Source organism: Rhincodon typus, chromosome 16, assembly GCF_021869965.1.
Source record: "Rhincodon typus isolate 14 chromosome 16, sRhiTyp1.1, whole genome shotgun sequence".
Lineage (NCBI taxonomy): Eukaryota > Metazoa > Chordata > Chondrichthyes > Orectolobiformes > Rhincodontidae > Rhincodon > Rhincodon typus.
In genome coordinates, this window is record NC_063347.1 from 15,215,611 (window position 1) to 15,240,325 (window position 24,715).

At 39.3% G+C, this 24,715-nt stretch overlaps 1 protein-coding gene across 1 annotated transcript in view; it reads left to right on the forward strand.

Moving 5' to 3' along the window:
* Positions 1 to 4,048: 4,048 nt before the first annotated feature.
* The window catches only part of setd5 (SET domain containing 5), a 74,349-nt gene continuing 53,682 nt past the window's right edge, over positions 4,049 to 24,715 (forward strand). The window contains exons 1-3 of the mRNA XM_048606695.1: positions 4,049 to 4,212; positions 5,937 to 6,005; positions 22,337 to 22,515. Of these exons, the coding sequence (XP_048462652.1) occupies positions 22,445 to 22,515 (71 nt within the window). The 5' untranslated portion in view covers positions 4,049 to 4,212; positions 5,937 to 6,005; positions 22,337 to 22,444. The remainder of the gene's footprint in view (positions 4,213 to 5,936; positions 6,006 to 22,336; positions 22,516 to 24,715) is intronic.

Genomic DNA, 24,715 nt, shown 5'->3' on the forward strand with positions numbered 1-24,715 from the left:
CCTGGACAGTCTAAGATGTTACCAGATTTCTGACTATCATAATTCTGTATTTGATCTTAATAGACGTCATTTCTGTTGCTGTTTATAATTTTAAATTTAATTTTAAAATACTTTTTCAACAATGATAACATTGTTTCCTTTGGTTAGTAGACATTGCCGTTTTAAGAAAGATAGGACGGAACATGTGCAGGAGTGCGTTCATATTGACAGAATTACAAAAAAACAAAAGTTTAGAAATTGCTCATCTGAAGATAACAGAATCATCTCTCTAATTTACATAGCAGTTGTTGTCACAGAGGTAGTAGATGGGAGGAATGTTTGCTGTATATCTTTAGCAGTGAAGCAAAAACATTAGTCATCTATCTGTTCTGCTTCCTTTGTAGATTCCTATTGCTGTCCAGGGCACAGATGTTCTTGCTATCAACTTATCTTATCTTTTGTAAACTACTGTTATGATAAAGATTCACTTCATGGGTAATATGTTTTATCTGCTGAGGGTGTCCCTGCGGCCGATTATATCCTGCTAATCAGAGCAGTGATTGTGAGGTGTTAACTGATTAGTTCTTGTAAGATAGAAATGTAGTTGGAGGGGTCTTTCTTTGTCAGTGTGTGAGTTTTACCTGACTTGGGCTTCTCTTAAAGTAGATCAGGTTGCACATGTATGCGTTCAGGATATGCACTAAGTTATTGAATTGAAATTTTAATGTTTAAATATGTGCCAGCTGTAGTGTTTTTAAGGATGGTATTCAAGCTTCGGATGTGATTTAATAATAGTAGAAAAGCAGTAAAATTGGCATGTAGCATGGGATGGTTTTATTAATGAAATAAATTTTGATTCCATGGGGTAGGCATGGCCAGGTAATGTTCCAGGGACCCGGGTTTGAATCCCTCCATGGCAGATGATGGAATTTGAATTCAATAAAAATCTGGAATTAAATGTCTATGGATGACCTTGAAACCATTATAGATTTGTCGGAAAATTCCATCTGGTTCGCTAAGGTCCTTGAGGGAAGGAAACGGCCATCCATTCCTGCAGCAATGTGGTTGACTCCCAGTTAGGGATGGCAATAACTCTGGCCTAGACAGCAGTGCTGTCATACCATGAATGAATAACAAAAAGACTCCAAAGTGATGATCGTGTCCATGACAGGGAAACTTCAGGAATAGGAAGAGTGTCTCAGGAAGCCATGTTAAAAAATGAATGTGCTGTGTTAGTGATTTGTTCCAGAATCTCAGGAGGAGACATAGAATCTTTACAGTCCAGATAGAGGCCATTCGGCCCATCAAGTCTACACCAATCCTTCAATGAACATCCCTCCAAAACCCAGCCCTCCACCCTGTCCTTGTAACTTCGTATTAACCATGGCTAATCCACCTGGCTTGCACATCCCTGCTTACTAGGGAACAATTTAGCATGGTGAATCCACCTAATTCGTTGACTACATATCAGAAAGAATGCGGAGGTTTGCTAGGAAGAAACCAGATACGGCTGTGCCAGAAGAACAAGGAAGTTTAAAGTGAATATGGTGACCCATCACTGAGATTTGAGAATCTGTAATGTTGTTGAAGATTAGAGGGTTAAAACTATTTTTTGTGAACATGTCTAGTGAATTAGCACTATTGAAGAAATAAATTGCAAAAATACAACTTATGGTCTATCACACTGGAATCTGACTTTACCAGTCTTACTATTTACTGCGATCATAATAATGTCCTTTATTTACTGTAGTCGGTAGGTGGTTAGCCAGAGACTTAAGATACTTATTTTGTTTTTAATAAAGCCAGGATAATTGAAGATTTTATGCAGCATATTGTTGTGAACTGGAATGCAATATCTGAAGGTGAGGTGGAAGTAAATGTAAAACTTTAAAACTTCAGTTTACTTGAAAAGAAAATATCTGTAGGACTTTGAGAAAAGAATTGGGGAGTAGACGAATCAGCACAGAATGAATTGATGTTCTGAACAGCTCAGTTCTGTGCTGTAAGATTTTTATGCTTGGGTTCATAAGATAACATAACTTGCATTTTAATATAGTAAAATATTCCTTCCTCACAGGAGGACCATTAAACAAAAATTCACAAATAGCAGTGAGATGAATAAGTATGTTTTGATGGTAGCATTTGGAAAGAACATTGAAGGCACTGATAACTCTCTGCCCTTATTAAGTAACTGAGGGCATTTTTATTTGTGCTTAAGCCAAATTGTTTCCTTCAAGGGGTGGCATCTCCACTAATTTGGCTGTACGTTAGTATAAGACTAGAGGAGTAGCCTAAAAGATATGCTGAAATCCCAAAATGGGACGTTAGGCCAAAGCCTTATGACTCCGTTGCAAATTTTATCAATGCATCAGGCTGATGATTAGTTCGGGGAAGTGTTAAGTGTTAAACCAAGTGCTGTGGAATATAACAACCTTATGATACAATTTGAAGAAAAGCAGATACTTTCTGACATGGGAAGTATTTGTTCCTCAGCCAACATCACAATCGCACAGCACATTATTACAATGCTATTTGTGGATCTTGCTATGTGTAAATTCATTGTTGTGTTTCCTGTTTTACGCCAGTGACCACATTTTAAGAAGTATCTCACTCCTTAGATGTACTGAAGTCTTGAGAGATGTTGTTGTCCAGTCAGTTAGTTGGTAAAGACCATAAGACATAGGAGCAGAAATTAGGCCATTCAGCCCATTGAGTCTGCTCCACCATTCAATCATGGCTAATAAGTTTCTTGACCTCATTCTCCAGCTTTCAGTAACTCTTGATCCCCTTGACAATCAAGAACCTATCTATCACTGTCTTAAATATACTCAATGACCTGGTTTCCACAGCCTTCTGAGGCAGTGAGTTTCATAGATTCACCGTTCTCTGGCCGAAGAAGTTTCTCCTTATCTCCATTCTAAAAGGTCTTCCCTTTACTCTAAAGCTGTGCCCTCTGCTCCTAGAGTCTCCTACCAATGGAAACATCTTCCCACCATCCACTCTGTCCAAGCCATTCAGTATTCTGTACGTTTCAATGAGATACCCCCTCATCCTTCTAAACTCCGTTGAGTATAGATCCAAGGATAATACTGGAACCAGTCTTAGTCATATTTATTTACATTGTGAAATATTACATACATTACCTCCTATTTGAGCTACTCATTTTACGTTGATGTCATTTTCAGTTTTTATTGCATTTAAGTGATGGTTAGTCCTGCAGTCACTTGGATAAAACCAGAACATTCAGAAGCATAATTGGCAACATTTAAACCTACGTCGGAGATCCTAATGAATTTCAAATCCATCACTTTAACTGCTCAGCCAAATATGATTTTGAGCAAATAATAATCAAATTAACTCATTGACACACCTTTTAAATGGGAACTGTCACAAAATGTGAACCAAATGAATCTTATCAAGTTGTCATTTCCAGGGCTGCTGATGCTCTCTCGTCCCTCAAGTACCTATTGATGGCTGAAGGCCTTGGCATATGGCGAACATCATGTGCTTTCTTTCCCAAGGGCAACATGGTGTGGATGTATCCACAGAACAAGGGAGGGTTTTGGAGTGGGTCAAATGACTCCCACTCCCAACTGCCTGTTGCCTGAAACTGTTGATGGCCATCTTATTAGGCCCAAGATCAGATACATGCTTAAGTAAGACCCCATTTAATGCTTGCACCTCTGTTTCTAATTCGCCACAATTGACACAGTTATTAGAAGGTGTTTTATAAATGGAAAGTCCTTACCCTTTCCCTTCAATTTCAGTTACCTCCTGCTGTAATCCCCCAAACCCAGCCATTCAGACCATTCACTGATTGTAACTGAAAAGTTGAGAGATTTTTGTACGCTGTACATTCCTAAATGATGTTTTCACTTATTAGGTGTATGAGAAGTCTGAGAAATGTTTCTTTGGAGGAGAGCTGCCTAATGTTCAATGCCTTCTTGCAACTGACAATATGAGAATTTCTAGGGGTGGTTGGTTAAATAGAGCTGACGTACCACCAATCTTCATGGTGTTGTGTATTGCCAACTATCACCTATCTGATTTTAATTATTTTTGCTGACAGAATTTGATGGGCTTAAGCTTTTCGCCATGTATGTGAAGAAATGGAAGTGTCTGGAACAGGACTGAAAATACACGTGGGCTTTGGGCGAATTCGGCTCCGAAAGCCACCAGAACGCCTGGAAAAATTCAATCATGGGGGCGACCAATCAGAGAAAAGTCACCCCCGTAAGTAGAATGGACAGAATCGATGAGGAAATGCTCCTTTAGTCATGGGCTGATTCTTGCCCTTGCTTGCTGGTGATAGGCTCATAAGTGAACCTATTTTCAGCAAATGTGGGAGGGAAGCTGCTTTGACTGGAGGAGCAGCCAGCAGTTAGGAAAGTAAGTGATGGCAGTAACTGGGCAAACAGATCCTGTGCTTTTGCGAGGTAGAAGTGCTTGTCAGTGATTTTGAAAATGTTGTTAATTCATCCTTATTACCTCAGTGATTTTGAAAATGTTGTTAATTCATCCTTATTGCCTTATGCTAATTTAATAACTGTGTTTAGGAAATTAATGCTTTCCTCACATGTTGTGGCTTTAAGTTTACTGGAGGTTTGATAATCACAAAAGTGTTAACGGCGCACATGATGGCTACTTAACCTGTTGTGCCCACATCGACTTATTAAATGAACTACCTGATGCCAGTCTCCTGCTTTCTCCCCTTACCCTTGCAAATTACCCATGCCTTCGCACAGTATTGAGGATATTCATGAGTTGTTCTAATTCTGCTTCTGTACGAGTCCAAATATCTCATACTGTATATCAGTGCAACTACAGAAAGTATTGGAACCACATTGCTGCATCAAGTAAATGAGTGAGCATGAAAATGGAACTCTTGAAACCAAGAATTAGCCCTTGAGAAAATCTGATGAAACATCTTCTTTTAGTGGAGCGTAGCATTTTGTGCCCTGGATATGGAATTGCATGGCTTATCTTGAAGTATTTTGTCACATGGGTAGTAAAACAACAAATAAGGCTTTGAGGTCTGGAGATTTGGTGAATTAGTGCTAAGTGGTTTACAAATTCTCCTAAAAGTTGTATATTATTGGCATCGACTACTACTAATTCCCTTTTATTGGATCAAAGTTTTGATTCATTTCTGATTTAGAATGTTTACTTCAACCAAGAATGAATGGTTCCTAACCCAGAGAACTGCAGAAAAGTGGACTTTTGCTCCACCACACATTTTACAAAAGGTGCAACAAAATGATTTAAGAATATAAGGAACGAATGCAGGAGAAGGCCATTTGTCCCCTGAGCCCGCTTTGCCAGTCAACTGGATCATGGCTGATCATCTACTTCAACATAATTTTCCCATTCTGTTCTTGTATCTGTTGTCTTTAATATCTAGAAATCTATTAATCTTGGAAAAACTCAATGAATAATCCACCACAGCCTCTAGGATTGTGGATTCCAAGGATTTACCACCCTCCAAGTCCATGTTTTGTCCTTGCTTCCACTGTATTAGGACCTGTTTTGTCTGTCTTTAGGTGGTCCTCCCTCCCATTCTGACTGTCTCTGGGTCCTCTTCTTTCCCATTCTTTATTAGCGCTGTAAACAATGAACAAAAAAATGCTCCATTTTAGCAATTTTTTAAGTACATTAAGCTGTATGGTCACTTATTAAGCATTAAGTATCATTTGATTTGATACAACCTGAACTTGGTTGCCAGGATAACTTTGATTGCCAGGATTAAGAAGCTAATATGCTCAGTCCTAATGCAAGATTATCGGATGGGTTTTAAGAGAAACACAGTGAATCGTTGACAGCATCCTTGTAGTTTGGAGATGAGAGTATTTTTAGTACTTTAACATAAATTTTTAAACAACAGTGTATATCTTTTGAAAAGTTAACATGAGTAACCTGTAACTATGTAGCACTAATTCAAATAATTGATTCTGTTCTAGGTTTCATCATCCTCTCCAAGCACTCGCTCAGTATAAAACAGATTCTGTGAAACTGTTTCCAATCCGTAGGTGAGCTTAAAATCCTTTATCCCTCCCATCTGTTACCAAGACCTCCACAACATTGCTTTTTTCAACTCATCAACCCTTTGTGTCTCCAGAAATGTCCATGCTTTGATAACTTCTATGCTTAAGTTAATCAAAGTGCTTCTTACTTTGGTAGATATTCTTTTCTCGGTGGTCTTATACAATCTTTGATTCCCCATTGTAAATACATTTCTGCATTGGTACAGTTTCTAACTTAGACCACTTATGCAATCCTCCATCTCCTCATCACATCAATAGTGGGAACATCTTTGGCCTCCTTCATGTCATGGAACTTTCTGCAGAAACCAGACATTTTGACTGATACATGAATAGTCAGGGAACAGAGGGATACAGACTGCGTAGAGGGAAAAGGTTTTAGTTTAGAAAGGTGTCATGTGTCGGTACAGGCTGGGTGCGCTGAAGGGCCCATTCCTGTGCTGTACTGCTCTTTGTTCATTAAACCAGTCTGCCCTGCTCTTCTCTCCTTGAGAAACTTTCACAAAAATAACTTCCTTTCCAAGCTTTTCTTGGAAACCTTCTGGATCTTCCACTACATACTTCAGCATCCTTTTCTTTGATCTTTATTAAGAGTTTGAGATGATTTTGATATTAATTACATATTCATATTCCTATGATATTGTTCATTGGGGTTAAAAACAAAGGATTTCAGAAAATCCTTGTTGCTTAAATTTGGGACTTGGAACTAGAATTCATTTCTCTTCAACTTTTTCTTTTTTGTCCTAAGGATGATGACTTTATATCCAAAAAAGTTAAATTCTGCATGTCACCATCTTGGTACCTTGTCCAAGAGACTTTGTTTGTTTTTGTCTGCAAGCTTAGGTGGTGGTTGTTGGTAAGCTATTCGGTTATAGGGACACAGTAGTTGAATGTGATCCTGTCACTACTTTATCCCTATGCACGTATGTATTTTCTAATATAAGTCATTGGATTATGGAAAGGAGCTCAATTTCTGGCTGATTATTGGCTAGGAAAGTCACTCCTAGTTTGCTAAGGTCATTTGTATGCTTAATGTCAGTCATGTTGAAATCATCTAACTCTGCACAGATCTGTAGTTGAATCTGAGACCTTTTATTGTACGGCCCAGTTGAGGGCTTTATGTACCAAATAGTCACTGGGGATTTCTAAAAGACAACATTTTGGCCTCTGTTATTTTTGAGCTGAAAGTGATGGGGTTTAAAGTTCCACCACAGTTACAAAGGAGCTATCTTAAAGAAGATGAAGCTTCCTGTAATGCTATGGGTAAATAAATATATAAATTCATGAGCAATTTGAGGGCAGGACTTTAACTCCGGTGTTGGAACTTTGATACACATTCAGTGTCTCTTCACCTCTCCCTTTATGACAAAGCTGTTTATCAGGTTATCTTTGTAACCATGTTGTGAGAGTAAAATTTGAAAATAACTTAACTTGTAACTCAATTTCTTTGACAATCCGTTAGTAACTAATCAACAAGGGTGGTAAATTATTGATTTGACAAAGTAGTTTATTTCATTCCATGCTGCTACTATACAGCACAAGCAATGTTTTACACTAACATGTTGTGTCTGTTACGCCAGAACGATGCTCTGCATACCATGCAAACGAGTAATGTGGTGTATGAACTTCAATACTGGTGTATGCCATGTACATAGGCCTTGTATCCAAACGACTGGTGAATTATATCAAACAGCCATCCCTTTGGGTAGATTTATAATGTGTAGATCACTGACTGTGCTCGAGCAGATTGTGTTTTCAAAACTCTGAAAAATATCTAATGCTGGATGTCATTCCACGAGTGGACATTATTTGCTGAACAATTCTGAGTGCTAAGAATGACAGTTTAAGATTATCAGTTGTGTTTGCAATATGGCTCGCTTACACATGTGAGAAGCTATTTATGTTCAAATGTAAGCACCTATCTTTTTTGAATTAAGCAAAAGCATGGGACGCTATAGTTACTGGGTATATTTTCTGTGGCAAAATTGCCCATAGTGTCCAGAGATGTGTAGGTTAGGTGGAGTAACCATGGGAAATGAAGGGTTACAGGGATGGGGTTTGGTCTGGGTGGGATGCTCTTTGGAGAGTCGGTGTGGACTCGTTGGGCCGAATGGCGTGTTTCTCCATTGTAGGGATTCTATTCTAAAGCAGGACAACACCTCTACCAATTAGTGTTGACCTAACTTAATCAGGATAATTGTCTGATGTGGGATAAATTGTTACTTGCTTTAAAACTTGGTGCTGTTGCATATGCCTTGATGAACGCAAGGCAAAAAACTTTGACAGCATGTCTCTTCTTTTTCCAGTGCTACTAAAGTAGCTTCTCTAATTTGTGTGAGCCTAAATCAACGTGGTTCTCAGACCTGGTGTCTTGTTTGATTCTGAACTGAGCTTCCAACCTGATTTTCTGCATTGCTAACACCATCACCTTCCACTTACATAACATGTGACACTACCCCAATTCAGCTTGTCTATCGAAACCCACATATCTGTGCTTTTGTTAGTTCTAAACTTGACTATTTCAAAGCTGCCATGGATAGGCTCCTATCTTCCACTTCCATAAACTTGAACTCATGCAAAACTCTGCTGCTGACATCCTAAATCACGTCAAATCCTGATAGAACCCAACACCTTTCCCATCTTTGTAATCTCCCCTAAGATTTCAATAGACATTTCTTGTCCAATTATAGAGTCATACAGCGCGGAAACAGACCCTTCGGTCTAATCAGTCTTTGCCAAACGTAACCCCAAATGAAACTAGTCCCACCTGCCTGATCCTGTCCATATCCCTCCAAACCTTTCCTATCATATATCCATCCAAATGTCTTTTAAACGCCGTAATTGTACCTGCACCCACCACTTCATCAGGAAGTTCATTCCACACGTGAATCACCCTCTGTATAAAAAATTTGCTCCTCATCTTTTTTAAATCTCTCTCTTCTCACTTTAAAAATGTGCCCCCTAGTCTTGAAATGCCCCATCTTAGGGAAAAGACAACTACCATTAACTCTATCTATACCTCTCAGTATTTTATAAATTTCTATCAGGCCACCTCTCAACCTCCTACGCTCCAGTGGAAAAAATCTTAGCCTATCCAGCCATTTCTTATAACTCAGACCTTCCATACTTGGCAATCCTGGTAATTCTCTTCCGAACCCCCTCTAGCTTGATAATGTCTTTCCTATTACTGGGTGACCAGAACCGGACACTGTATTCCAGAAGAGGCCTGACCAATGTTCTGTACAACCTCAACATAACATCCCAACTCCTATACTCAAAGGAGTGAGCGATGAAGGCAAGCGTGCCAAATGCCTTTTTAACCATCCTGTCTATATGTGATGCTAACTTTAAAGAACTGTGTACCTGCACCCCTAGGTCCCTCTGTTCTACAACACTACCCAGGGCCCTACTATTAATTGTATAAGCCCTACTCTCGTTTGTTGTACCAAAATGCAATACCTCGTGTTTATTCAGATTGAACTCCACCTGTCATTTTTCAGCCCATTGACCCATTTGATCAAGATCCCTTTGTAATCTTAGAAAACTTTCTTCACTATGCCACCAATTTTGGTGTCATCTTTCAACTTACTAACCGTGCCTTCTATATTCTCATCCAAATCATCTTGAAACACTAATTTTCACTGCTTCAATACTGGTGGCTGTACCTGAAACTGTTGAAATCAAAAGCTCAGGATTTCAATCCCAGACCTCTCCAACGTGCGTATCTCCTTTTTTAACTTTCTGATCAAAGTTTTGCTTACCTGTCCTGATATTTCTTTGTGTTTGTTTCAAATTTTGTTTCGTAAAGCCCCTGCAAAGCACCTTGGGATGTTTTACTATATTAAAGGTGCTTTATAAATGCAGTTTGTGAGCTTGGTGATATGGACATGAGTAGAAGAAAAAAGAATGAATTAAGTCCTGCTCTACCGGAGAAATAATGTGTTGGAGTTTTTCTAAGCTGCGAGTTTAAACTTTAGGAATAGAGGGATTCCGAGATGACTTTGATACTATTTATTGCTGCCTCCCATATTGAAACTGTCACTTGGATACCATTCTTTACCTTCATTCTATTTAATTTCTACTTCATTACACTTTCATTCCAAATGTTGCTTAATTAATTATTAGACACCCTCTTCTTAATTAATCCACGAAACAACTAAATAATTTTCCCAACTGTTGCTATTCAGATTTAACATCCTGGCATTGCCTCACTATTGCCGTTGCCCTGCCGAAGTCCTTTTGAAGTGTATCTGAAAGGAAGCTCTACTAAATTACTTCTGTTAGTTTATTTGTATCTGTGGCTGTAAAGCCTGGAAGACCTGTCTGTTCAGCAGCTTCTAATGCCTGTGTGTCACTGCTTGTAGCAATGGACCTGAAAAAACCTCAATATTGAACTGTGCCAGTTTCATCTGCATCGTTGTATCTGCATAATTTTAATCATGAGTATTAAATAAAGAATTGGATATAAAATGTTACACCTACAAATGTGATGTAAAGCAATAACTTGATATTGGATGTCAAAGTTTGTAGATTTTAAAATGAACAAATAAAGTACTACAGTAGCATCCAGACTAGGAGCAGCAGCTGTTGTTTTGTCACAATCGTACGTGATGAGCATAAGGTTTTTCTATTAGATTTGAGACTAAAAAGAGGCTGGGAGAGTGGGAGTCATAAAGATCAACCTCTCCATAAAGTAGTGCCAGTCCAGTTTGTGTGTTTGAGACTGTATTTAGCTGAGTCCATGTAGTTGGAAAATTTTTATTTTGGTGATAAAGCAGTAGTGACATAATTTACAGATTTATAACACAGGTTTCAGAATTTGAATGCTAAAATCAAACCATGAACTACAGATGATGGAGAACTGAAACAAAAATAGAAATTGCTGGCAAAATTGAGTAGAACACTGGAGAGTTAATGGACTTGAAGTATAACTCTGCCTTCTCCCCGCAAATGCTGTCAGACCCGCTGAGTTTAGCTAGCAATTTCTGTTTTTGTTTCTGAATTTGAACAGTTGATTGAAGCCTCTAAATTCTTAATCTATCACATTTCATAAGCCTGTGAAGCTGTCTATCTAGACATCTATCATTCCGCTGCACTTTCAAATTGTCAACTGCTTCCATAACTTACAGTGATAGTGAAACTTTTTGTTTTGGAGACTTGTTTTACTCTTGCTATGTTGCTGACAACCCTTGATAAATTGTTCAGTGCGCCAATTCAGTAGTGCCCCACCTGGTAACATTTCCTGTTCTGGTTTACTGTCCCTGTATCATGTTTTGTCACTTGATACTGTTTGATATGTCAGTAGTTTGTTACATTGGCCTTTTTTGTGATTGTAAAACCATCAGTTCTCCATTCTACTTGTTGAATAACATGTAGATTTGCAAGGTTTAACCGAAATGGAATAAGTACTCACAATTAAGATCGATGTAGGCAAGAACTGAATTCTTGTCTGTCTTTTTGGGCATGGAATCATAGAATGGTTATATAAAACAAGGAAGGCATTCAGCCTATCAAACCTGTTCCATGGCACAGCAACTCAAATGACTCCCTAAGTTTTTTTTAAATTACCTCTTCTGGGAAGCATATAACTTTCAATGTCAACTTTTATCTGGATATTTCATTCAACGATTACTAAGTAAGTGAAAGACTTTTCAATTTCCTCCATTTCTTTCCTCGCTTGCTCATTCTAAAGACTTTTCAGTGTCTTTGAACAGCAGCTGTTGGAAGCAGATTGTTCTTGTCTCCAAAATAGTTTTCCTTGTAGATAAAATACCTATCGTTTGGTAGCCTGGCTGTACAGAAGTACATTACTACAGATGCACAAACTCCTTTTGCCCTTAATTTGCTATGCAAAGACTTAAAATAGGATCTTCCTAATATGCATGATCACCAAAGTGGTTGGTAAATTTACCTGTTGAACTGTGGATGATCTGATCATGTGGCTGCTTGGGGTCACGTGGGTGCAGCACCCACACTTGTGCTAGGTGCTGATGGTGCTGCTTTAAGGTCTGACTGGAGGTAGAGTATGTACTCTGTTTTGTGCTTCAGACAAGCATCTAATTGTCATCCATCACATTTGGAACAACTAGACCCATCCCTGCTAACCTGATAATTGGAAAAAAAAGTGTATTTCTGATTGGAATTGAGAACATTTTAGCTTCATACTTGTAGAATCCCAGCCCATATTTGGTTAAATTTTCAGTTATAATACACTGAAATTAGGGCATCAAGACCTCATATCTTTGGATGTGGGATGTGGTCTTGAGCATTTGCCATATTTGTTCAAAAAACATGAACATGGATCTTAAATGATAAATTATGATAACTTGTAACCTTATGAATATGATAAAGAGCGTGTTAGCTTTCTGTGAACAGTTTTAATGAAGCAAACAGTAACATAACTTTTGAGATTCAGTATCATTAGGATTTTGAGGATTGAAAGTGTGCCATGGTGATGGTGCTGTTTTTGAAGTGTTTACACTTGAGTTTGTCTGTTGGAACATGAGTGGCACATTGTTGCTCTAAATCAAGAAACTAATGGGTCAAGACATATAGTGAATAGGACTGGTGCAGTACAGTTTGCTTAACCTTTTGGAAACTTTTGTTCTTGTTGGCCAGGATTCTGGAATCATTTAGCTCAAATAGAAGCTATTGTAATAACTATTCATTTTATCTCCACTACTATCTAATCAGGTTTAATCTGACCTTGAGCTACTGAAGGAAACTTAAATTTGTGAATGACATTGTTAAAGCCTGTGGATCAGGCTGGCAAAGTTCCACAAGGAGTCACCCATTTAAAACAGATGACAAGGACTGTTTTATCCGAGAGTAGTGAACCTGTAGAATTCTTCACTGCAAAGGGCTGTAGAAGCTGGGTCTTGGGTTATTAAGTATATTGAAACCTGAGATAGAAATATTTTTCATCTGTAAAGGGATGAATGAATATAGGGGAAAGGAAAGAAAGTGGAGTTAAAGACGCTTTTAGAGGGAATTATGAGAGACAGGATCTCCAGGCATCTGGAGAGGCAAGGACTCATTTGGGATAGTCAGCATGGCTTTGTGCGTGGGAATTCGTGCCTCACAAATTTGATTGAGTATTTTGAAGGGGGACCAAGAACATTGATGAGGACGGTGTGGTAGACACCTACATGGACTTTAGCAAGGCCTTTCACAAGGTACTGCATGGTAGGTTGTTGAGTAAGGTTAAATCTAACGGGATCCAGGGAGAGCTAGCCAAATGGATACAAAATGGGCTTGACGGTAGAAGACAGAGGGTGGTTGTAGAGGTAGCAAGAACTGTAGATGCTAGAGCTGGAGGAACACAGCAGGCCAGGCAGCATCAGAGGAGCAGGAAAGTTGACGTTTCAGGTCAGGACCCTTCTTCAGAAAGGTGGTGGTAGCGGGTTGTTTTTCAGACTGGAGGACTGTGACCAGCGGTGCGCGACAGGGATCGGTGCTGAGTCCACTGTTATTTGTCATTTATATCAACGATTTGTTTGAGAATTTAGGAGGTACGGTTAGTAAGCTTGCGAATGACCCAATGGGACAGTGAAAAAGGTTATCTCAAAATGCAATGAGATCTTGATCAGCTGGGCCAGTGGGCTGAGCTGTGGCAGACGGAGTTTAATTTAGATAAATGCAAGGTGTTGCATTTTGGTGGGTCAAACCGGGCCAGGACTTACACAGTCAATGGTGGGGCCCTAGGGACTGTTAGAGAACAAACTGATCTAGGGGTACAGGTTCAAAGTGCCTTGAAAGTGGAATCACAGATGGACAGGGTGGTGAAGGGGTTTTCAGCATGCTTGCTTTCATTGGTCAGAGCATTGAGTTTAGGAGTCTGTACAAGATGTTGATGAGGCCACATTTGGAGTACTGCATGCAGTTCCAGTCACCCTATTATAGCAAGGATATTAGTAAACTAGAAAGAGTGCAAAAAGATTTACTAAGATGCTACCTGGACTGGAAGGTTGGAGTTACAAGGAGAGGTTGGAAAGGCTGGGACTTTTTTTTCCCCTGGAGCGTAGGAGATTGAGGGGTGATCTTCGAGGTCTATAAAATCATGAGAGGCATAGATAAGGTAGATAGCCAACAGCTTTTTCCCACAGTAGGGAAGTCTAAAACTAGAAGGTATAGGTTTAAGGTGAGAGGGAGAGATACGAAAGGTTGAGAGGCAATTTTTTTCACACAGAGGGTGGTGAGTGTCTGGAACGAGCTGGCGGAGGTAGTCATGGAATCCCTACAGTGTGGAAACAGGCCCTTCGGCCCAACAAGTCCACACTGAACCTCAGAGAATCCTGCCCAGACCCATCCCCCTATAACCCACCTAATCTACACCTCCCTGAACACTACGGGCAATTGAATACAGCTTCATTATTTAAGAAACATTTGGACAGGTATGTGGATGGGATAAGTATGGAGGGCTATAGAAACATAGAAAATAGGTGCAGGAGTAGGCCATTCAGCCCTTAGAGCCTGCACCACCATTCAATATAATCATGGCTGATCATGCAATTTCAGTATCCTACTCACACTTTCTCTCCATACCCTTTGATCTCTTTAGCTGCAAGGGCCACATCCAGCTCCCCCTTGAATATATCTAGCGAACTGGACCAAATTGCTTGCTGTGGGAGAGAATTCAACAGGTTTAAAACTGAGTGAAGAAATTCTTCCTTATCTCAGCCCTGAATGGCTTACCCCTTATTCTTAAGACTGTGACCCCTAGTTCTGGACTACCTCAACACCTGGAACATTCTTCCCACATCTAGCCTGTACAGTCCCATCAGGATTTTATATGTTTCTGTGAGATCCCCTTCCCCCATTCTTCTAAATTCCAGTGAGTACAAGCCCAGTGGATCCAGTATTTCCTTATAGGTCAGTCCTGCCAACCCAGGAATCAGCCTGCTGAACCTTTCCTCACCACCTGCTGCACCTGCATGCCAGCCTTCAGCGACTGTTCCACCATGACCCCCAGGTCTTGTTGCACCTCACCTTTTCCTAAACTGCCAAAATTCAGATCATAATCTGCCTTCCTATTTTTGCGACCAAAGTGAACAACCTCACATTTATCCACATTATATTGCATTTTCCAGGTATTTGCCTACTCAGCCAGTCTGTCCAAGTCACCCTGTAACCTCTTAGCATCTTCCTTCCAGCATACACTGTCACCCAGCTTAGTGTCATCTGCAAATTTGGAGATATTGCATTCAATTCCTTCATCCAAATTGTTAATATATATTGTGAACAGCTGGGGTCCTGGCACTGAACCGGGCGGCACCCCACTCATCACTGACTGCTACTTTGAAAAGGACCCGTTTATTCCAAGTCTCTGCTTCCTATCTGCCAACCAGTTCTCTCTCCACGTCAATACATTACCTCCAAAACCATGGGCTTTAATTTTCCTCACGAATCTCTTGCATGGAACCTTGTCAAAAGCCTTTTGAAATTCCAGGTACATGACATCTACTGATTCATCCTTGTCCACTCTACTGGTCACATCCTCAAAAAATTCCAGAAGATTTGTCAAGCATGATTTCCCTTTAGTGAATCCATGCTGTCTAGGAACAATTCTGTCACCACTTTCCAAATGCTCAGTTATTACATCCTCAATAAATTGACCCAGCATTTTCCCCACAACTGATGTCAGGCTAACTGACCTATAATTCCCTGTTTTCTGTCTCCCTCTTTTAAAGAATGGGGTTACATTAGCTGTCCTGTAGTCCATTGGAACTCTCCAGAGTCTACATAATGCTGGAAAATGATCACCAATGCATCTGCTATTTTTAGGGCCACTTCCTTAAGTACTCTGGGATACAGAGTATCAGGCACTGGGCACTTAGCGGGCTTTACTCCCATCAATTTCCCTAATACCATTTCCTGACTAATAAGGAAGTTGCTCCTTCATGCTTGACCCTCTTTCCCGTAGCATTTCCTAAAGGTTATTTGTGTACTCCTTTGTGAAGACCAATCCAAAGTATTTCAACTGGTCTGCCATCTCTTTGTTATCCATTATGAATTCACCTGATTCTAACTGCGAGGGGCCTAGATTTGTCATCACCAGTCTTTTCCTGGTGAGAAAACCTGGACCAAACATGAAGAAAATATGGACCAAATGCAGGCAAATTGGACTGGTTTATTTGTGAAAACTGGGCGGCATGAGCAAGTTGGGTCGAAGAGTCTGTTTCCATGCTGTAGACCTCTACGAGTCTATGACTTTGTGATTATGCAGACTTGATGGGCTGAATGGCCAATTTATACTCAAAGACATGTAGTTTTGTATGAAGCTTGGAGAGGATGCTGCTCCAAAATGCTTTTAGACTGTTGGAGGGGGCAGTGGAAAAGCACTGGGCTAAATCATTTTTATAATCTGCACTTAAAGGTGATGTTGTAATGTGTTTGGCAGTCAACAATTTGTCTCATTTTCCTGTATTATTGTGTAGTTTCTTACAAATCGAGCTTGAATATTGGTTGTACTGTTTCTGAATGAAGTGTGGTATTCTATCCACTGATGAGGGTTTCAACTGCACAAGAACTGTTATGTGATTGAGTCAGGTGATGCTAAGCAGTTGGAAATAAGTTGCCTCACTGATGCCACGGATATGTGGCTGGAAGTTCATCTTGGTGTCAAATTGTTTTATTACACTTCTACAAAACATTTTGGATCAGGTGCAAATATAAGTTGTTAAATTTATTAATGTTTCTGGATTCCAAGAACAAATTGAAGACTAATTTTTCTTGATTTATTTATAGAAGAGAAGCTACGCGTAATTAAATTTTCTGGGTAATTGAGCTGAAACTAGATAATGAATGCGCCTGTGCATCCACGTAGGTGGGAAGCTGATCAGTCTGCTCACTGATTTACAGGCCAGAAGAGAGATGGAAAATAGAACTCCTTCAGATGTGACAAATATGACAGCTTGCTTTGTAAAAGAAATGAAACAGCTGCTGTTTTTGTTTCTCTGTTCACATCAGCCTGGCAGTTTTCACTTACTATTTATTACATGGTGGCTGAATTTGTGATGCTGTTTACCTGAATCCAAAAATTTTTGCATGAAATAAAGTGACAAATATATTTTTGATTAGTTTACCTTCATTGATTTTCTAAAACATGCTGTGGAAGGATGTGTGAGCAAGTGCCATTTTTAAATAAAGGTGAGAAATATGTGCATTGTTACAATTGAGTTGCATCTATATTCTTCTAAAGAGCATGAATTTTGTTAACTTTGCTGTTTGCAAGGGATTAGGCCAACATCCTCTCACAACTATGCTGGTTTCGATGCTCTCCATCCTCCCCAGGTCAATTCACAGTGACAGTGCTGTTGAGTCAGTTGTGTTGGCTTCTAGCAGTATGTCAACGTAGAGATGCAATAAATGGTTGGGATATGGGGGTCGAACCTTGAAGACTGAGCTATTATTTAACTGAAGCAAAATGGTGGCTCTGTCCCAAGATTCAGGAGTGGCTCCAGTAGGGAATTTAGTTATAAGCATCTTACAAACTGTTGAGATCCATTGATTGAGTTTAGATCACTGTTTGTGTTAAAAATGATCTCTTTATTCTGGAGATAATTAAATGTAATTTTGTCCCGGACTTTTCCATTTAATGTGCTAGTTGTTGGTCAAGTTGAATGATTTATTTTAATACATTTAGAATTTAGTTTTAAACTAAATTTGGTGCTTTCATTTAATTTAGGAGGGGTTATTTCCCTAGTCTTGTTTAATCCGGATACATCCCTTGCCTTAGCAGTTCACAGGGATTTAAAATCTTTATTTCCTCATTCTCTAACTCTGATGACAATTTGCACAGCATTGTAATGAGTTGTTGGATGTGTGGGTGAGTTCAAGGTTGAATCTCTTTTTCCCACTTGAATAACTTTTATTCTTTTTCCATTATTGTCTTCTGATTACCTGGGTAACAAGATTGAGAACCTGTGGGGGTGGACTACAAACATGAATCCGGATAAATATTGGAGCATATTGCCCCATAATCTCATCTCAGACCCTTGAACATTTTATACATTCTGTTGAATAATGTACTATGTTTTTCAACAACAGTAACTGATGTCACAGCTTCCTCTAGTGGCAGAAATGTGTAACATTTTGTCTTATTCAATTCACTTTCCACTCTCCTCATATTTACAAATTGTGTCTGCATGTTCTTGATCTGAATCTTTTGGAATTGCAAGCTGTATTCTTCACAGTTACTTGCTGATATGTTTAGTAAACACAATCTTATTTCTATAACATTTTCCAGCCAGTGTACCCTGTCTCTGAAGAGCAGTGGCTGTATTTCAAAATAGCTGTTTGGTTGTGAAGCATTTGGGATGTTCAAAGGACATGAAAGGCAGTATGCAAATGGAAAATATTTCTCTTTATTTCTGCCTATCAATTAAGAATAAAATCTTCATGACTACAATGCTATTACTGATCCTGCATTAGCTTCTCTTACCTTGCCCACAGTATTATCTTTGCCCCGACCCCATCTCCTATTTATTACCTGCATAATATCTGAAATTTCACCAACATCTTTCTAGAGAAGTCTACTATTTTTACTCTTGTGTAACATCCAGTTCTAGATGAAATTTCTTCCAATTAAGTATTGGCCCCAAGTTCTGTTCACTAGCCACCAATGCCATCCTCCTATTTTGGTCACTATCTACGATGGCACCAGGCTGTTTGCAACCAATTCATCCTTTTTGATTCAGAACTTAGCTTCTGACATGCTCGTTATCAATATCCTTTTCTGTTTCCAACTCTGTCTGTTATTCATTTTTGTTTTATGCCAACTCAAATATTCCAGTTTAAAAAATAACAAAGAACTGCAGATGCTGGAAATCTGAAGCAAAAACAGAAATAGCTGGAGAAACTCCAGCAGGTCTGGCAACAACTGTGGAGAGAAAGCAAAGACAATGTTACGGGTCCAGTGACCCTTCTTCAGAAGATTTTAGCTAGGAAATGGTTTGTATTTATGCTGAAGATGGTGAGGAATAAACGATAGGTGGAGTTGGAGTTCAGCGAGAGAGAGATCAGCAGTGGGACAAACAAAGGAATGGATAATGCTAAGCCAGGGAGAAAGAAAGTTACTAACGGGAACCATCAGTGGGTGAAAATGGGTTGGCTGTGGTATTTTCTGCTTTTTGTTTTGAATATTCCAGTGTTGTCCTGGCTGGCCACCTGCCTATTACCTAACTCATTTCAGCTTCATCCCCGTAATTCCTAAACTACGTTTGATTTCTGATCTTTAAATACCTTGATTTTAACCTACTCACTCTACTATTCAAATCTCTGTGGCTGCACCCCTCCTTATGCCTGACCTCTTTCAGCCATACATTCTCTGAGAAATCCATTCTTTAAATTCTGGCCTATTATACAATCCCAATTTATCTGTCCCACTGTTAACAGTTTTACCTGCAGCTGCATAGGATCCAAGCTCTGGAATTTGATCATCAGTCCTCACCTTTTCTCTCTCCACCTTCAGGATGCTCCTCAAAACTTGTCATTTTGACCAAGTTTTGGTCATCCTGCCCAATTTCTGTCCACATGACTCTGTGTCAATTTTCTTTATCTGAGTATACTTCTGAGAAATGTGTTGGGAAGTTCCGTTACAATAAGGTGCTGTATAAGTGCAAGTTGTGATCTGCTCTGTGATGTTAATACATTGAGCAGGCTTTTCTGTGCAGACTAAGTTGGTTACTGCTTCTAATTTACATGAATCTTTTGGATTTGGAAACTCGGCGCACATTGTTCAAACAATACCATGTTAGAACAGCATTTGATTCTGAGGAGGAAGTTTGGGAGCTATAAAATGTACTGGACAAAATATATTGATTTGTGAAACAATAAGGGAAATTTATTATCAGTATCAAGTGCGAAAATTGGAAAGAAAATATGAAATAAATGAGAAAAATAAATAATTTTCATTTGTATGCATTTCTTCAGGACCATGAAAACATTTCACATCTAATTGTTTACTGTCCTAGTGTTGTGACAGTCATTTGCTCATGACCAGCTCCAGAAAATAGAAGAATTTGATGAATAACCAGCTAATTAATATTCTTAGTGGTTTTGGTGTGGAACTATTATTGCCATGACACTGTGGGAACTTGCTGATTTTCTTTAAATAATACCCAAAGATATTTTACACTGATGCAAAATACAAACTAAAATGCTGAGCTATACAAGAACAATCATCAGGAGAAGGCCAATCAACAAAATAGTATTTGATCTTCTACCTCACTTACAATTTACTGTACTTATTTCCCCACCCCCCCATTTTCCTTGATTCTCTTTGTATCCACAAATCTATCAATCTCTCCCACAATATCTCAACATATATATCTCTCGTTAACAGTTTCAAAGATTCACAGCCCTTTGAGTGGAAAAAAAAACCTCATCTCACTCCTACATTAATGATCCCTTATTCTGAGATACAACTACTAGTTCTAGATTTCCCAGCATCTTAAAACATCTTTAAGAAAACATCTTAAAAGTATCTATGCTGTCAAGGCCTTTTAAGCATTTTGTGTTTCAATGTGACCACCTCTTATCCTACTAAACTCTTTGGAATGCAGGCTAGTCTACTCAATCTCTCCTCTTATGACAATCCCCTCATCACAGGAATCAGTAAGTGAACTCGAACATTTTATCCTCTCTCAAAGATTGTAGCACAGTGGTAGTGTATCTTATTGTGGGCCAGAAGATCTAAATTTAAATCCCACTTGCCCAAGAGATGTCCTAATGTATTTGGAAAGGTTGATTAGCAACTATTTACAAATTGGAAATTGTGCCCCCAACATTAGAGGAAGTTGCACATTTGATTTGCTTTTAACATTTTAGATTCTCTTAGCAACGGAACCGTTGTAATTGCTGTTATGTTCCCTCAGTTTTCTGTGCTCTGATGGTGTTTCATTCTTCATTCTCAGGACGGCAGGCTATAACTAGTGGATTACTGCAAGGATCAGTGCTGGGACCACAGCTGTTCACAATCAATATAAATGGTCTGGTTGTGGAAACCAAGTGTAATATTCCCAAGTTTGCTGATGGCACAAAACTGAGTAGGATTGCAAGCTGGGGAGGATACGATGAGTCTTTAAGGGGACTTGGATGGGCTAAGCAAACGGGTAAGACGTGACATGGAATATAGAATGAATAAATGATAGGTTATGCAATTTACAAGAAAAAGCACAGTATTTCTTAAATGGTAGAAATTTTGGGCTCTTTATGTAAGGAAAGATATATTTGCTTTAGGAGAGAGTGCGGTGGAGATAAACCAGACTAATCCCTGGAATGGTGCGATTGTTTTATGAGGAGAAATTTAAAACAAAACTGGGCCTGAATTCTTTAGAATTTTGAAGAATGAGAGGTGATCTTATTGAAACTTAGAAAATACTTAACAGGCTTGGCAGTGTGGATGTAGATAGTATCTTTCCCTTGGCTAGAACCAGGGACGTTGTCTCAGAAAAGGGTTAGGCCTTTTAAGCCTGAGAAGAGGAAGAATTTCTTCACTCTCAAGGTGGTGAATCTTTGGGTCATATCCCAGAGGACTGTAGAATCTCCATCAACAAGCAGGTTCAAGTTCAAGCTTAATAGATTTCTGGACTCTAATTACATCAAGGGATATGAAGATGAGAAAAAAGAAGTGGTGTTGAAGTAAATGATCAGCCATAATTTAATTGAATGGCAGAGCAGGCTTGATGGGTTGAACGGCCTACTTCTGTTCCTATGATTTTCAGTACATAGTCAACAGTTTAAGACATGCTGTCCAAGATGCTGCCTGTTAAAGAGAAATGGACACGTTCTCCTTCCTTCAACATCTATGTTTTGAGTTTTAAGAGTGTTTTTTTAAATTGACTATGATTTTCAATTGCTTCTTTAAAAATATAGACTTTCAGAAACCAGGGAACGTACTGAGTCTGAATAGAAACCGAAAGAACTGCGGATGCTGTAAATCAGGAACAAAAACAAAGTTGCTGGAAAAGCTCAGCAGGTCTGGCAGTATCTGTGAAGGAAAAAACAGTTAACGTTTTGGGTCCGGTGACCCTGTCTCAGAATTCTAATCATCGGACCCGAAACGTTAACTCTGTTTTTCCCTTCACAGATGCTGCCAGACATACTGAGTCTGAATGCTGAAATATAATTTGTTACAATGAAATTGTATATTCCTTTTGGAATTAATGCTACAGGTCAGAATTTTATTGCTTTGCTCCAGGTTAATTTGCACAGCACACTGTACAATGCCTAAATAACATGACTGAGAATTTAATTTGTGTAAGTTCTTTAATTCATACTGATTTTACCTTGTTTTTCAATTTTCCCCTCTCTTGCAGTTTCCCTCATGTCCATGATCTACTCACAACACTGTGGCTGCTGGGCCTCGGTGTGGTTAGGCACTGTGCTTCGGACCCCTTGATAAACACAACTTGGTGTTGGACGTCATGAGCATAGTAATTCCACTGGGAGTTACTACACCAGATACTTCATACTCTGATATGGCTGCTGGATCAGAGTGAGTACCATCTGGAAAGCAGAGGGAGATTGGGCAGTGGGTGGTGGACAACATCATTTTTGTGGGAGGTTGGCGGATATTTTGTTTTGGTGATGATGAATGCTCTCTAACGCAGAAACCTTGAGTAGTCACTGTAATAGCATGATATATTACATGTGGAAGAATGTACTTTAGGATTTTAAACTGAATATTTCTTTACATGAGGACCGAAGGCTATCTGTGGCAAATACAAATTATTTGATGATTCCCAACTTCTTTCACCTCCCCCCCCCTTTCAATAATCTCCTGACCTCATTTCTCAGACAGGTTCTCTTTGATTGGCATCAGACATTTATATTTATCTGAATATTTACCTATTTAAAATTGGCAGCTGAATAAGAGCCATGCTTTAGGCCCAAGACTACTTGTTAGCAATACAATGATAAGTCCACCAGTATATAACAAATCAAACATATAATATGTTGTCCTGGTTCTCTCACCAGCTTTCACTCCTGACCTCAACGCCAGGGGTAGTTGGAGTAATAGTAAGTAAAATAATTATTCAAAATAAAATGTTGTATTAAAGTTTCTGAAAACGTGTGCATTTGTACTTTTCCCTCATCTTTGATCTTTTAAACTTGACTTTGCTGTCAACAAATGATACACTAGTCCATTCTCGCGCACACATACATGCACCTTCTTTCTCTCAGACACGCACACACATACACATGCACATGAACACATACCCTGTCCTTTGTGTGCATGTGCCTCACACGCACCACCACCACTACTGTCTTTCTGCCATTCCCAGTCTCTAGGCTTCAGGCTGAATGAATTTAGGGACATTAGCACAGTTGTCTGCTCTTCCATTCAGAAGCTGTTTATCTTCCATGTTGACTGCTGAAAGGCTCGCTGGTGAGCATGTGGCATGTAACATTTATGTTGCTTAAACTCGAGGCAATGACCTTTACAACAAGAGAAAATCTAATTGTCACCCATGACATTCAAAGGCATTACAATCACTGAATCCCCCAATATGACATCCTGGAGGTTGCTACTAAGCAGAAACTGAAATGGACCACTCACGTAAATACTGTGGCTGCACGAACAGGTCAGAAGCTGGGAATTTTGGGGTGAGGAACTTTTGCTTCCTGTTGCCCAAATCTTGCCTATTGTTAAAAGTCTGATAAATACTCTCCACTTGCCTGAATGAGTGAAGCTTCAAAAGGACTCAAAAGTGCAATGTCATTTAGGTCAAAGCAGCCCATTTGATCGATTTCCCATTCACTCCCTTAAACATTCACTATTTCCACCACTGACGCATATGGCAGCACTGTTTACTATCTACAAAATGCACTGCTGGAACTTAGCAAAACTTTTCCCTTCCCGTCTACTACTTAGAAGGCCAAGTGCAGTAGAGAGGAATATTACTTGCAAGCTCTCCTCTAAACTATCCTCACTTGGAAATATGTCAGTATCCCTTTATTGTCACCGGTTTAAAATCCTGGATCTCCTTGCCTAACAGCACTGTGGGTGTAGCTGCACCACATGGACTGTAATGTTTTAATGTGGCAGCTCACCACTGCTTTCTCAGAAACACCAGGTTGTCCTCACCAGTGACCTCTACATCCTGTTGAATTTTTAAAGTAAGGCCTAGTGAATGCTCAGACTTTGGTATATATGGTTCATCCCGCTGTATTCATTGTGGTGGATTCGGTACCTGACAAAATGGTCATTTTATCCCCTATTAGTATTGGTCTTGCTGCTAACTCTAAACTTTAAAGAAGGAAGTATGTTTTCTGATTGCAGAGCAGATCTGCCAGGATCTTTTTTCAATTGGATTGAATTTATACAACCTGGAATTAGTACAATATTTGGACAAATTTACTGTAAATCAAGGGCTTGGGCTAAGTTGGAGTGGGGTGTCCGATTGGAGTGATTGATAGTCAGTGTTAGGTGTTTGTACGTGAGAAATTTGTGTGTATAAAATGGACCTGATTATTAAATTGTTGAAAAGACAATATCATGGTTTGCCGGTAATTACTGTTTGGGGTAGAAAGTGGCAATTGATTTTGGGTTGGTGGGTGGACAGCCTTGATTTGGTATTAGGCAGCATGTTTCTTTGTACTCTGCAGTCAGAAGTTACTTAGCTTGGTTTGTAACTTTGATTTTGTACAGAAACCTGACAGTGTTCCTGAGTCTCACCATGTACACTTTCATT